The 11,014-nt window shown below is 61.7% G+C and overlaps 1 protein-coding gene across 1 annotated transcript in view; it reads right to left on the reverse strand.

Moving 5' to 3' along the window:
• Nucleotides 1-11,014, reverse strand: part of NRXN2 (neurexin 2) — a gene marked incomplete at its 5' end in the record, with an annotated part of 99,512 nt that overhangs the window by 24,296 nt on the left and 64,202 nt on the right. The window contains one exon of the mRNA XM_040465792.1: nucleotides 3,531-3,712. Coding sequence (XP_040321726.1) covers nucleotides 3,531-3,712 — 182 coding nt within the window. The remainder of the gene's footprint in view (nucleotides 1-3,530; nucleotides 3,713-11,014) is intronic.

Below are 11,014 nucleotides of genomic sequence, written 5' to 3' on the forward strand. Positions count from 1 at the left end.
AGGAATGATCTGAGAGGCTACTGAGGCCAACCTACCTGAGAGACAAAGACATCTAAAGGAGCCAGGGGGAGGCCCAGGAGGCCCTAAACCTGAGCCTCTATTCCATTCCCCTGAACTTCCCAGCAGCACTCCTGAGCTCAGCCTCCTGAGTCCCCCACGCCCTCCTGCATAGGACAGAAACCCACACAGGCTCACTTAGGCCCCCTGGATCACACACGGTCATGGGACCCATGGCCCATCATCAGAGAGGACACACACTCCTGGGGTCTTCCTGAAAGACTAGCCCAGTCCAGCCTGGGCATTAGGACCCATTCAGCTGTCAACTCCTGCAGCCAACAGAGCCAAGCAGCTTGGTGGCCCTGGGGATGGGGAGGGGATTGGGGTTTTGCAGAGACCTGTGCAGGGCACAGGGGGTGCAGCTGTGGCTCACTTGGAGATCCACGCCCAATCCCTTCCCCACTCGTGGGTCCAGTTCTCCCCATCCTAGAACTTGGGAAAGCCACCTGTGCATACGCGCGCGCGCGCACACACACACACACAAACACACACACGCAGCATCTCTCCTCAGATGCAGTAAAGCAGGGAAACTGAGGCTGGGCTTGCCTAACAAAGAGTACTCGCAAGCCCCCGCCCCCACTACCCACAGACTGACAACATCGCGGGGAGATGAGACGGTCACGGGCGCCCCACGCACGTGGAGGAAACAGCCGGTGCCCCTCAGTACTATTGTTAGTAACGCCGCTGAGAGTTTCTCCCCGTGAGGCTCAGCCAGGCGGTGATGGCGGTCAAGGACCCCAGGCAGAGGGCCGGCCAGGGCGACTGGAAGGCAGGACACCTGGGTTCCCTAGGAGGCAGCCGAGCTCAGAGCCACGCGCTCCGGGGGAGAGGCAGCTCCCAGAGCTGCTCCCGACGTGAAGTCAGTTGTCACTTCTGTTAAAGTCATTAATTCCTAATTCCCCAATTACCTCATTAGGCGGCGGTGGGGAGAACGCGGCCGCTCCTACAGCAAATAATTATGGGAGTCAAAATTAATTTGGCAAAGTGGAGCGACGCTTTATTAGAAACGTCAAATTGCTTTTCTCTTATTTTGCTGCCGCCTCCCCACTCTCTGAGAGCTGCTAATGACGCGGTGGCGGGAGCTGGTGTGTCACCAGGAGAGGAGGGGCTGGGGGGCTGCCCCCGAGGGGCTTCAGGCCCGTCTGGGCCCGGCTCCTCCCCCAGAGCTGGCCTCTCCCGTGGCTCCCACACTTCCTCCAGGGCTCCCACCCTCGCCAGGCTCCCCGTCACGGCCTGTCGCCCCCCTCCGGCCCTCTGCAGCACCAGGCTCCGGGCCTCATTCCTCCATGACCCTGCCACAGGCCTCGCCTGCTGGGAGAGAAGAGGAGACCCCTTCTCCCTGCACCCCGATCCCCTACCCTGTGTCTTCAGCGCCGGGGAGCCCAGTCCCCTTGCCGCACAGGCACAAAGACACACAGAAGTGGTCAAAGAGGCAGACACGCAATACACGCAGATTGACTCGCCCCGTGGAATCGCAGATGGTCGGGGTGTGGACTGACACTGTGCGCTTCCTACGGGCCAGGCCGTGTCCCGAGGGCTTGATACGCGCCATCTCATTTAAACCGCACGGCCTCCCTTTGTCCTCTCAGCACCCAGCTACTACACGGATGAGGAAACTGAGGCTGAGAGCCATGGGGTGACCGCACAAGGACAGAGCAAGGAAGTGGCACGGCTGAGACTCCAATCCGGGCCCTCAGCTCCGAAGCCACGCATGGCCTCTCGTGAGTGTGTGGAGAGAGAACAGGAGCCCTACTCACAGAGAGAAGGACACGGAGACACGGCCACACCTGCCACAGGGTCAGGAGACTGGAGCAACAGCAAATACCAGTCCTCTGGGAAAGGCAAAGCGATCAGAGGCCACCAGCCTGTGCCCCCACCCCAGTCCCCCAAGGTCCCACTGTCACTGCTGACGCCATCGATACGCACCCAGCCCCACGTCACACACAGTCAACGTGCTGTCCACGGTCACAATCTCCAGAGATGCTGTCACACGAGCACGAACCTTCCAGGCCTTCTTCCCAGGCTCCTCGCCACTCCACACCCCTCTCCTACACACTTCCCTGCCTGGCCTCCTCCGTCCAGCACCCAGCGGCTGCCGCTTCCACCCCAGCCCATGGGACATCTCACACCTCCTTCCTTGGCTCCCCGGCGGTGGGGGAGGGGTCTACAACCATGGCACCCGGGAAGAGCTGTTGCGCAAGGAGGGGCCGGTAGCCATGGTCCCATCAGGGGGAGAGGCCAAGAGCCCAGACATGCTTCCTGGGTCCCCTTAAAGCCCAGATCCCCACCCCCCACACCCAGACCTTTCCAGCACACAGGGCCTGGCCACCCTACTCAACCCCCCCAGCTCGGGAGTCCTGGCCAGGGTCAGCATGTGGGAGGTGGGCGGCGAAAGGACGCAGTTGTTAAGGGGACTTGGAGGTGGAAATGGAAACTGAGGTCAGAGGCCCAGGGGTTAAGTCCGTGGGGAGGGGACAGGGAAGAGTCTAAGGGCAGAAATGAAATAGGGCAAGGCCAGAGGCCATAGGGAAGGGTGTGGGGCTGGACCAGAAGGGGAAAGGGTCACAGAAGACAAGGGGCTACCCGAAGACTAGAGTTAGGATGGAAACTGAGAGAGGAGCCGTGGGTGCGGCAGGTAGGACGGGGCAGGGGGGTGGTGTGGCAGGTGGACGGAGGAGGGAGTATGGCAGATGGGGCAGATAGGGAGGTAGGGCGGGCGGAGGGCATAATGGGTATGGCAGGTAGGGGGTGTATGGCAAGAATGGTGGGTATGGCAGGGGGAGCGGGTAGGGTATGATGTTGGGGGGGGAGGGTGGGCAGACGGGGGGCGGGTTTGGAGGGAGGCACTGGGAAGAAGCAGATGTGGAGGAGGGGAGCCCGGCGAAACAGCCAGAGCCAAGTGGGACAGGAGGCCAGGATAAGGATGTGGGGTGCGGCCAAGAGGCCAGAGGCTGTAGGGGAGACAGGGTCAAGGGGCTGCCAGGAGGGCAAAGGTCATGGGAACAGAGGTTACAGGCGGAGCACAGACAGCAGCAGGATCTCAGGCAACGTGCCTTTGCGTGCCTTGCGTGCCTTGCGGCTGCTCTGGGGCGGGGCGGCCTAAAGAAGCGTGGCAAGAACAGGCACAGGACACAGTGGGCTGCCCCGGGTGGCCCAGCGGGGAGCAGGCAGCGGCCCCGGGGGAGTCACAATGTGGGCTGCAGGAGAATGGCCCAGAAGGCTCAAGGAGGCCCCTCTGCTCAGGAAGGTCAGAGGACCCAGAGCCAGGGAGTGGGGAGCCAGAGAGCGTCAGACCGGCCAGGGCGGCTCCGGGAGTGCAGAACAGGAAGGGGCTAGGTCTCAGGGGCAGAACCACGCAGAGGAACCTCCAGGAATCGGGGTGAGAGGGGGGGATTTGAGGTGCTGATCCCATGGCGGTGAGGGGACTGAGCGGATTTGGGGGGGGGGGCGGGGTCAGGGGCCAGGATCCTTACGATGTGCAGCTGCAGATAGTCTCCGAGGCCGGAGGCACTGTCCACCCGCACCAGCACAGCACTCCGCTGGTGCGTGCTGAAGCCCACGGCCAGGCGGTCCATCCTCGTGCTGGGCCGGTCATTGGGGGGCCACGTGTAGGTGATGAGCGCTCCCCCCTTCCCAAAGATGTATGTGGTCCCGGCTGCAGAGAGAAGGGAGAAGGAGAGATGACTTCAGGAGAGCGAAGCGAGCAGGTCCTCGGGGCTGCAACCAGAGCACGGGGACACCAGGCCCTGCCATCCCAGGGAACAGTCGGCGGGCGGGTGCCCGGCGGAGGGCCTGCGCACGCGCACAGACAGACGTAGCTGCCTCATCAAGGATTCTAGCTGTAATTACAGCAAAACAGAGAGGCGACAGAGAGAGTGGCACAGAGAGGGAGCCCAGAGAGAGGCTGCAAGGGGACTGAGAAGCGCACCGAGGGCAGGCAGGACCGACCTCCGGGGGCCTGGGCCCCAACCGGCTCAACTTCTCCCAGGGCTGGCAGAGGTGACAGATCGGAGGTGTGCGCTTCTGTGGGGCCAAGCTGAGCAAGCACTGAGGCAGAAGGAGCCCCAGGCGATGGCGAGTGGAGCAGGGGCTGTGTTCAGCTCTGACTCATCGCCTACAGGCTGGCACCCTTCCACTGCCTGCCCCCACCTCCTCCCAAGCCCCTGGAAATCCTGGTCCCAGTTTGTCCAGGACTCCTTGCTTTCACTCCCAATTGGGAGGGGGGCTGCCTGGGGCCCAAAGAGGGGGTGCCTGGAGCCTTACCCATCAAAGAAGAGACAGACCTTGGGGGATGGGGAGACGGGTACGACGGACTAGAGACTGACAGCCAGAGGAGGAAGGAGGCAGAGAGACAGATGGACAGAGAGGGACAGAGAGGGGTGTAGGTGAGAGAAAGTGGGAGAACAGGAGCCAGGGATGAAGGCTCCCTCTCCCTGCCCTCCCCCACCCCACCCTCTCTCCCCTCTCAGTCTCCTCCATCCGGCTGCCGGGGGCGGGTGTGAGGTCCCTAACGATCTCAGCCCCAAAATAAACCCCATTAGTTGCCATGTTCCCTCCTGCGGCTGACTGGGCTCCCTGGGGGGTGGAAGGGGTAGGTAGGGGCAGACCGTTGGCTGGGATGGGGGTGGGGGGCTGGACGCCCAGGTTCCTGGAAGGGAGCCTTGTCTGGGAAGCCTAGAGGACTTCTACTCGGGGGGCCTTCAGAGAAGGAAGAGAACTATCTTGCATTCTTTAGAACCTAAATAGAGCAGATGAGATTCATAAAATGCTTAATTAAATAATTAGCCACTAACGACTCCTCTCAAAGCACTTCTTGGGGGGGGGGGAGGGGAGAGGGGTTTAGGGGAAGACTTATCCAGAGAGAAAGGCGGTGGGGCCTGAGGGCACGTGCCTGAAGTAGGCTGGGAGGAAAGTGGGGCCCTGTGGGTAGGAGAAGTTGGGGTGTGGGGTCAGGGAGCTAGGAGCCAGGGAGGGCAGGCCCGAGGGAGACTTGAGGAGGGCCTGGAGCCTAGACACTTCCGAAGAACAAACTCTGTCAAGACGGCAGCCCAGCTGGTCACCCCCCTCAAGGCCAGAGACCTTGGGGTCTCTCACCTTGGGGTCTAGGCGCCCCACTGCAGTTTGGGCAATCACGGATGAGGGGGATCTACCCCAGGAAGCCCCTAGGCCCCTGAAGGAGAGGGACCCTGAGTGCCTTGGACGGAGGCACCGTCTACACCATCTGCAGGCCCAGGGAAGAGCTGAGGGGAGAAGGGGAGACTCCTGCCTGGGTCCCAGAGAGGCAGCAGGGGTTGGGGGAGAAGGAACTGTTCTCCAGAGCGCTGGTCATCAGCGCCTTCCCTCTCCCCAGATCTGGCCTGAGAGGAGAGATGACCCCGGCCCCCAGGGCAGGGCAAGCAGGAAAGAACCACCTCGACGTCTAAAAACTGACATCTGGCCACAGCAAGTCACTGGGAGAGCACCCTCAGCAGACAGAGGCAGCTTGGCTCTGGCCCCTCCAGACCCACGAATCCTTTATACTTGGGGGGGGGGGGGGTGCGGTACGGGGTGGGGGCTGGAGGCCCCGGTGTCAGGAGGGAGCCCCAGGATCAGGGTGGAGGGCTGGCTGGGGGCAGGGTACACAGTGAGCCCCATCCCCACCCCAGGCGGGTCACCTGCCCGGAAGGGGCCAGGCCTGAAGGCCGGGTGCAGGGCAGGCCTCTCAGCCGGCAACAGTCTCTCCATTCCCAACACTGCAGCGCTCTGGAAAACCGGCTGTTTCCATGGCAACCATCATACCCAGGGTCCTCCCTGCCCCCTCCACTCACAAGCTGCTAGTCCAAATTTGGGGGGTGGGGAGGGCCGGGGGAACAGAGATTGCTGACCTTCTTCCACACGGCCCCCTGGCCCGGCCTCCCGGACCAGAGGCCGCTGCCTCTCCACCCTATGGGCTCCGGGGGGGCCCCCAGGTAGATGTGGGGAGTGGGGCTCATTGGTTTTCTTGGTCCCTCACCCCTGCCAAACCCCATTTCTGCGGAGCCCGTTCCCAAACCTCCCAGGTCTAAGGGAAGGGAGGCCCTCTCTCCTCATTTCCTTACCCCAACCCCAGACCGTACATCACCTTGGACAGAACCCGGCCTGAACCCAGACAGGGCCTGAGGGGCGGGCAGGCCCCGTGCCCCATGGGGCAGTGAGGCCTCCGGGATCGGGGGCGCGGCCGGCACCCCCAGCGCCGGGCCCCACGGCAGACACATCCCCAGTGACGCACCCGCAGACCCCACGCCCACACCCACAACCCAGGCGACGACACACCCAGCCGCACACAAAGACCCAGCGTGGAGAGGCGGACTCCGATAGGAGACACGAGGCGGCCAGCAAACATTGTAAAAAGTGCACAGAGGCAGGCCTGGGCGGGCAGCGAGGGCAGGACTGGACGGCCAGCGTCCCCGCGCCCAAGGCCAAAGGGCACCTGCCCACAGCCCTCCAGTCCCCAGCCCAGGCCACGCTCAGCCCGGCTTCCCCGGGGGCTTTATTACCCAGCTGTTCTGACGCTGCAGCTGGCTTATTACGCGGGGCAGGCCTGTTAAAGCCTAAGGGCGTTTATTACACTGTGGGGGGATCGGGTGGAGAGACACCGTCTTAGACCGATGAGGTTGAATGGCTTATTGGACTGGGGCAGCAGTAATTACCCTGGGGAGACATTTCTCCCCCCAGCAGGGCGCCTCCTTCCATCCCGGTAGGGGAGGAAGGCAGGCAGGGGGATGGGGCTCTGCCAGGTCTCTGCTGGTTGCTCCCCAGCTGGACCCCGAGCCCTGGAGATAACTCTCACCTCCCCCACCCCCCACCCCCGCCCCTCTGCAAGCTGTCCTGTATGCCCCCCGGCCACCAGACTCCCCTGGAGGGGAAGGCATGGAGACAAGGAGCCCAGGACACCACACCACATCTAGAACCTCTGAAAGGTTCCAGAAAGGGCTCCGGAGAAGAGAGGGGCCTAAGCCAAGGCCCAGAATATTAACTCTAGGAGGCCCAGACCCACTGTCTTTGACCTCCCCATGTAGCTAGTGAGTGCCATAGTGCACAACAGGGCGGGGGGGGGGGGGGGGGAAGCACACAACCCCAAAGCCCAAGACAAGAGAGCCTCTGGCCAGAAGCAAGATGCCACAGGCCCAGGTGTCCACCGCCAACAGCCCAGGGCTGGCACCTTCTGTCCACACCCCGCATAGTCTGGGCCTCCTGGACACAGAAATTCACTGACCCAGTAAGACACTAAACGATCAAGAATCTTCCATATAGTTCCCACACACCTGCATTCTAGAAAGACACACACACACACACACACACAACCATTAATAATGGTTAGGTAACCCAGACCCAAACAATAAACTCATTCCATGTGAATAACCACCCATGCAGTGATGCCCCTGTGGTTCCAACTACATATGCAGCCCCTCCGTCTGCCAGTCTCCCAGCTGCATCAGAAGCCATGACGGAAACCTTCTGGTAGATCTCGAAATCATGAGAGGATAAAACGTCCTGCACAATCCAGAAAAGCCACGGTCCTAGGTGCCCATAGCCCATCCTGGCTCTTTGTAAATGGACCTTCACTACCCTGGCAGTGAGGGGGGGCGGGGGTCTCCACAGTCCCTGGGCTCAGCGCTCTGAGCCCATTTCTGGGCCACACACCATCCAGTCACAGACCCCAAGTTCACCCACCCATGTACAGAATCAAAATAAATGCCAGCCCCCTTTATAAGCTGGAGTGATGAATCCAGAGCTCTCCATCCCTGGCTTCAGGGAGTAGTAGAAACAAAGGTCGGGGGCTGAAAGGCTCTGAAACCAGAATCAGGGTCAAGGACCAGGAGAGTGTCACCCCCTCGGGGCATTTTTCGGATCCAGGTGTACTGGTCTCCCCCCCCCCCCCACACACACACCCACCCGCCCAAGCCCAGATGACATCAGGTGCAGGGGTGTCAATGGGCGTCTGGCAGGTGGGGATATGGATATTATGCAACAGGAGGGGTTGAGGGGTGGAGGTAAATGGAGGGAAGGGAGGAAAGGAGGAGGGAAGGGGGGAGAGGGGGGAAGGAAGGCAAGGAGAAATACAGGGAGAAGCCCAGAGAAAGGACACAGAGAAGCAGGTGCAGAAGGAGAGGCTCCCTCACACCGGGGGATGTGGGGGAGACGTTGGGGCAGAGAGGGAGGATGCCCCTTGGTCTAGAAAGCTCTCCCAAGTTGGCCTCTCCCTCTAGCCGAGCAGGGGGTCCCAAGAGAAACCTGTCCCTTCCCCTCCTCTCTTGACTAAGGTGAACAGAGGTGGGGCCAGCCAAAGGGCCTCCTCCCAACTCTTCTATCTGCCCTCTGCCCCTCTTCCTTCCTCTCACCTGCCTAACCCTCCATGGGTCCCTCCCTTCCGGTTCCCACCACCTTCCAGTTGTGTCCTGCGGCTGCTCCTCGGTTGCCCTGTGGCACCGGGCAGCCATTAGCCCTCTTGGGGATATTTTTCTCCTCCACACAGCAAGGGGGTGGCCATCTCTGAGGCAAGCCCAAAACCAACATTCCCTAGCCGCGCCCCCCCCCCCCCCCACCCCATGCTCTCTCCTCCATTTTCTCTCCCGGTCTCCCAGCTCCTTGCATCCTGACCCCAGCTCCTTCACTGAGCCCTCCTCTGCCACTCAGCTCCTAGGAAGGTCCCTCCTTCCAATCTGCTCGCCTCTCCTGGGCCTACTCCTCTCTCACCTCTGGCCCTCTGCTCCTCACTGCACGCACGCTGCCCCCCCCCCCCAACATCCCGGCCTCCCCTCTATATCTCACCACTTTGCACATCGCCTCAGTGCCCAGAAGGATCACGTCCTATCTGGGCCCCTTTGGGAGGAATCACTGGGCCTCTGGGGAGCCAGAGGGGACAATGAAGAGGAGGGACGAGGGCACAGAGGGCCCAAGAGCTTGTGGGGAGAAAAAAGGGGGTTAAGAGCCAGAGAAGGTGTGGGCTGGGGAAGTGGAGGAAGAGAGAGACCTGGGAGCAGAGCGCTGGATGGAGAGGACCCCAGTCTTATGAAGACATGAGAGGAGGTACACTGGGGGAGAGAGAGGGAGGCAGTAGAGAGGAGGGTGGGAAGGGGCCACTCTTGGGAAGTGGACAAAGACGGAATAGAGCGCGGAAAAAGAGGAAAAGATAGAGTAGGAAAGGGGGTGAGAAGATCGGGAGGGACACAGGGGCAAAGGCTGGGAAGCAAAGATGGACGGAGGAGGAGTAGCACGAGGGAGGCAGAGAAGGGCGCAGAAATGGTGGACCGGGAGGGGCGCGGAGGAGAGGCGACGAGACACAGGCATGGCAGGTGAGGGAGGAACAAGAGTGGAGTGAAAAAGAAAGAGAGGTGATGGATGGGCAGAGATGGAAAGTGATGGACGCACAGAAATGGGAGGTGACAAGGGTACAGAGTGAGAGCTGGTGACAGCACCGTGATGAGAGATGATAGGAGTCCAGATAAAAGGTGATGGGAGCTTGGAGATGTCAGAACACCATGGGAGTCAAGGTGGGAGGTGATGGGGGGACCGGAACAGGAGGCGAAGGAGGCGCAGAGATGGGAGGGGGGGAGGTGCAGAAGTGGGAGGGAGAGAGGTACACAGATGGAGGGGATACGGGTCCCCTATGGAAAGGGATGCCAGTATGCAGGGAAGGGACGTGATGTGTGGACTAAAATGGGAAGTGATAGGGTCTCCGGGATGGGAGGTGACAGGTCTGATCTGGCCTGGGAAGGAGGGACCTGAGCTGGGAAGCGATGGGGTCCGGCACGGGAAAGAGGGGTGAAGTGTCAGGACGTGTCAGTGATGGAGAGAGTGCAGAGGCTGGAAGTTGTGGGGTGCGGTGACGAGAAGCGAGGGGTCACGGGGACCAGGGAGGACAGAGGTGGAAGGCGGCAGGTACTGAGTTAGGAAGGAATGGCACACAGAGAACCTGAGGGTTGAAGCTATGAAGTGATGGGGGGCCGAGGCGGGAGGTGATACAGGGCGGAAACAAGAAGTGACAGAGGTTGGAAATGGAAGTTGATGAGGTCTGAGAGGGAAGATGAAGCCGGTTTTGAGATGGAAGGGTTATGAGGGGCTGAGATAAGAGGTGACAGGAAGTGGAAGGTGACAGAGGACTGGCCCAGGTTGATGGGGTGACCGGGATGAGGGGAGGTGGGGAGATTGGGCTGGGAGATCATAGGGAGCCTGGGGCGGGGAGGGGGGGAGTGTGAGTTCCAAGCAGTAAGGCTGCAGAGGTGAGAGACGCTGGGGGTCAGAGGTGCAGGTAGGGCAGAGGTGCAGAGGGATTGCAAAGGAGAGATGAGGCCCGGAGAGGGCTGGGGCAGGGGAGGGAGCTGACTGTTTCGGGGGTGATGGAAGGCCGGTCAGAGGGGAAACGGGGTGGGGTGGGGGGACAGAGGTGAAATAGAGGCGGACATGGGAGAGGTGGGAGAGGAAGAGACGGGACACGTCAGAGGCAGAGATGACAGATGGGGCGGAGGGGAGCACAGCTGGGGGGACAAAGATGAGAAACTAGGCCCAGAGATGCCCGACGAGCAGTGGCGAGGTAGGGAGGGGCAGAGGTGGAGGTGAGCCGGCTGGAGAAATGGTGAGGGGCAGAGGTGGAGGAGAGGGCAGGGTAGGGGGAGAGCTGGACCCAGGATGAAGGCACAGAGATGGGGAGGTGATGGGAGCGGAGACAGGAAGGGGTTGGCAGACCGAGATGGGGAGAAGGAGGTGAAGGTGAGGCAAGAAATGAGCGATGACGGCCAAGCTGAGGCCGACGCAGGGGGTGATGGAGAGGCCAGGGTGGGGCCGAGGAGCTGGGAGCCGGAGATGGTAGGTGAGGGAACGCGGGCCCGCAAAGCGGAGGGGCCGGGCCTCGGCGCGCAAAAGCTGGGGTGCGGCCCGCGGGGCCGGGGCCGCGCGCACGGGAGGCCCGGGGAGGGGGGACGGGGGTGGGGGGGGGGGG

Source organism: Herpailurus yagouaroundi, unplaced genomic scaffold, assembly GCF_014898765.1.
Source record: "Herpailurus yagouaroundi ecotype Mexico unplaced genomic scaffold, PumYag 569, whole genome shotgun sequence".
Classification (NCBI taxonomy): domain Eukaryota; kingdom Metazoa; phylum Chordata; class Mammalia; order Carnivora; family Felidae; genus Herpailurus; species Herpailurus yagouaroundi.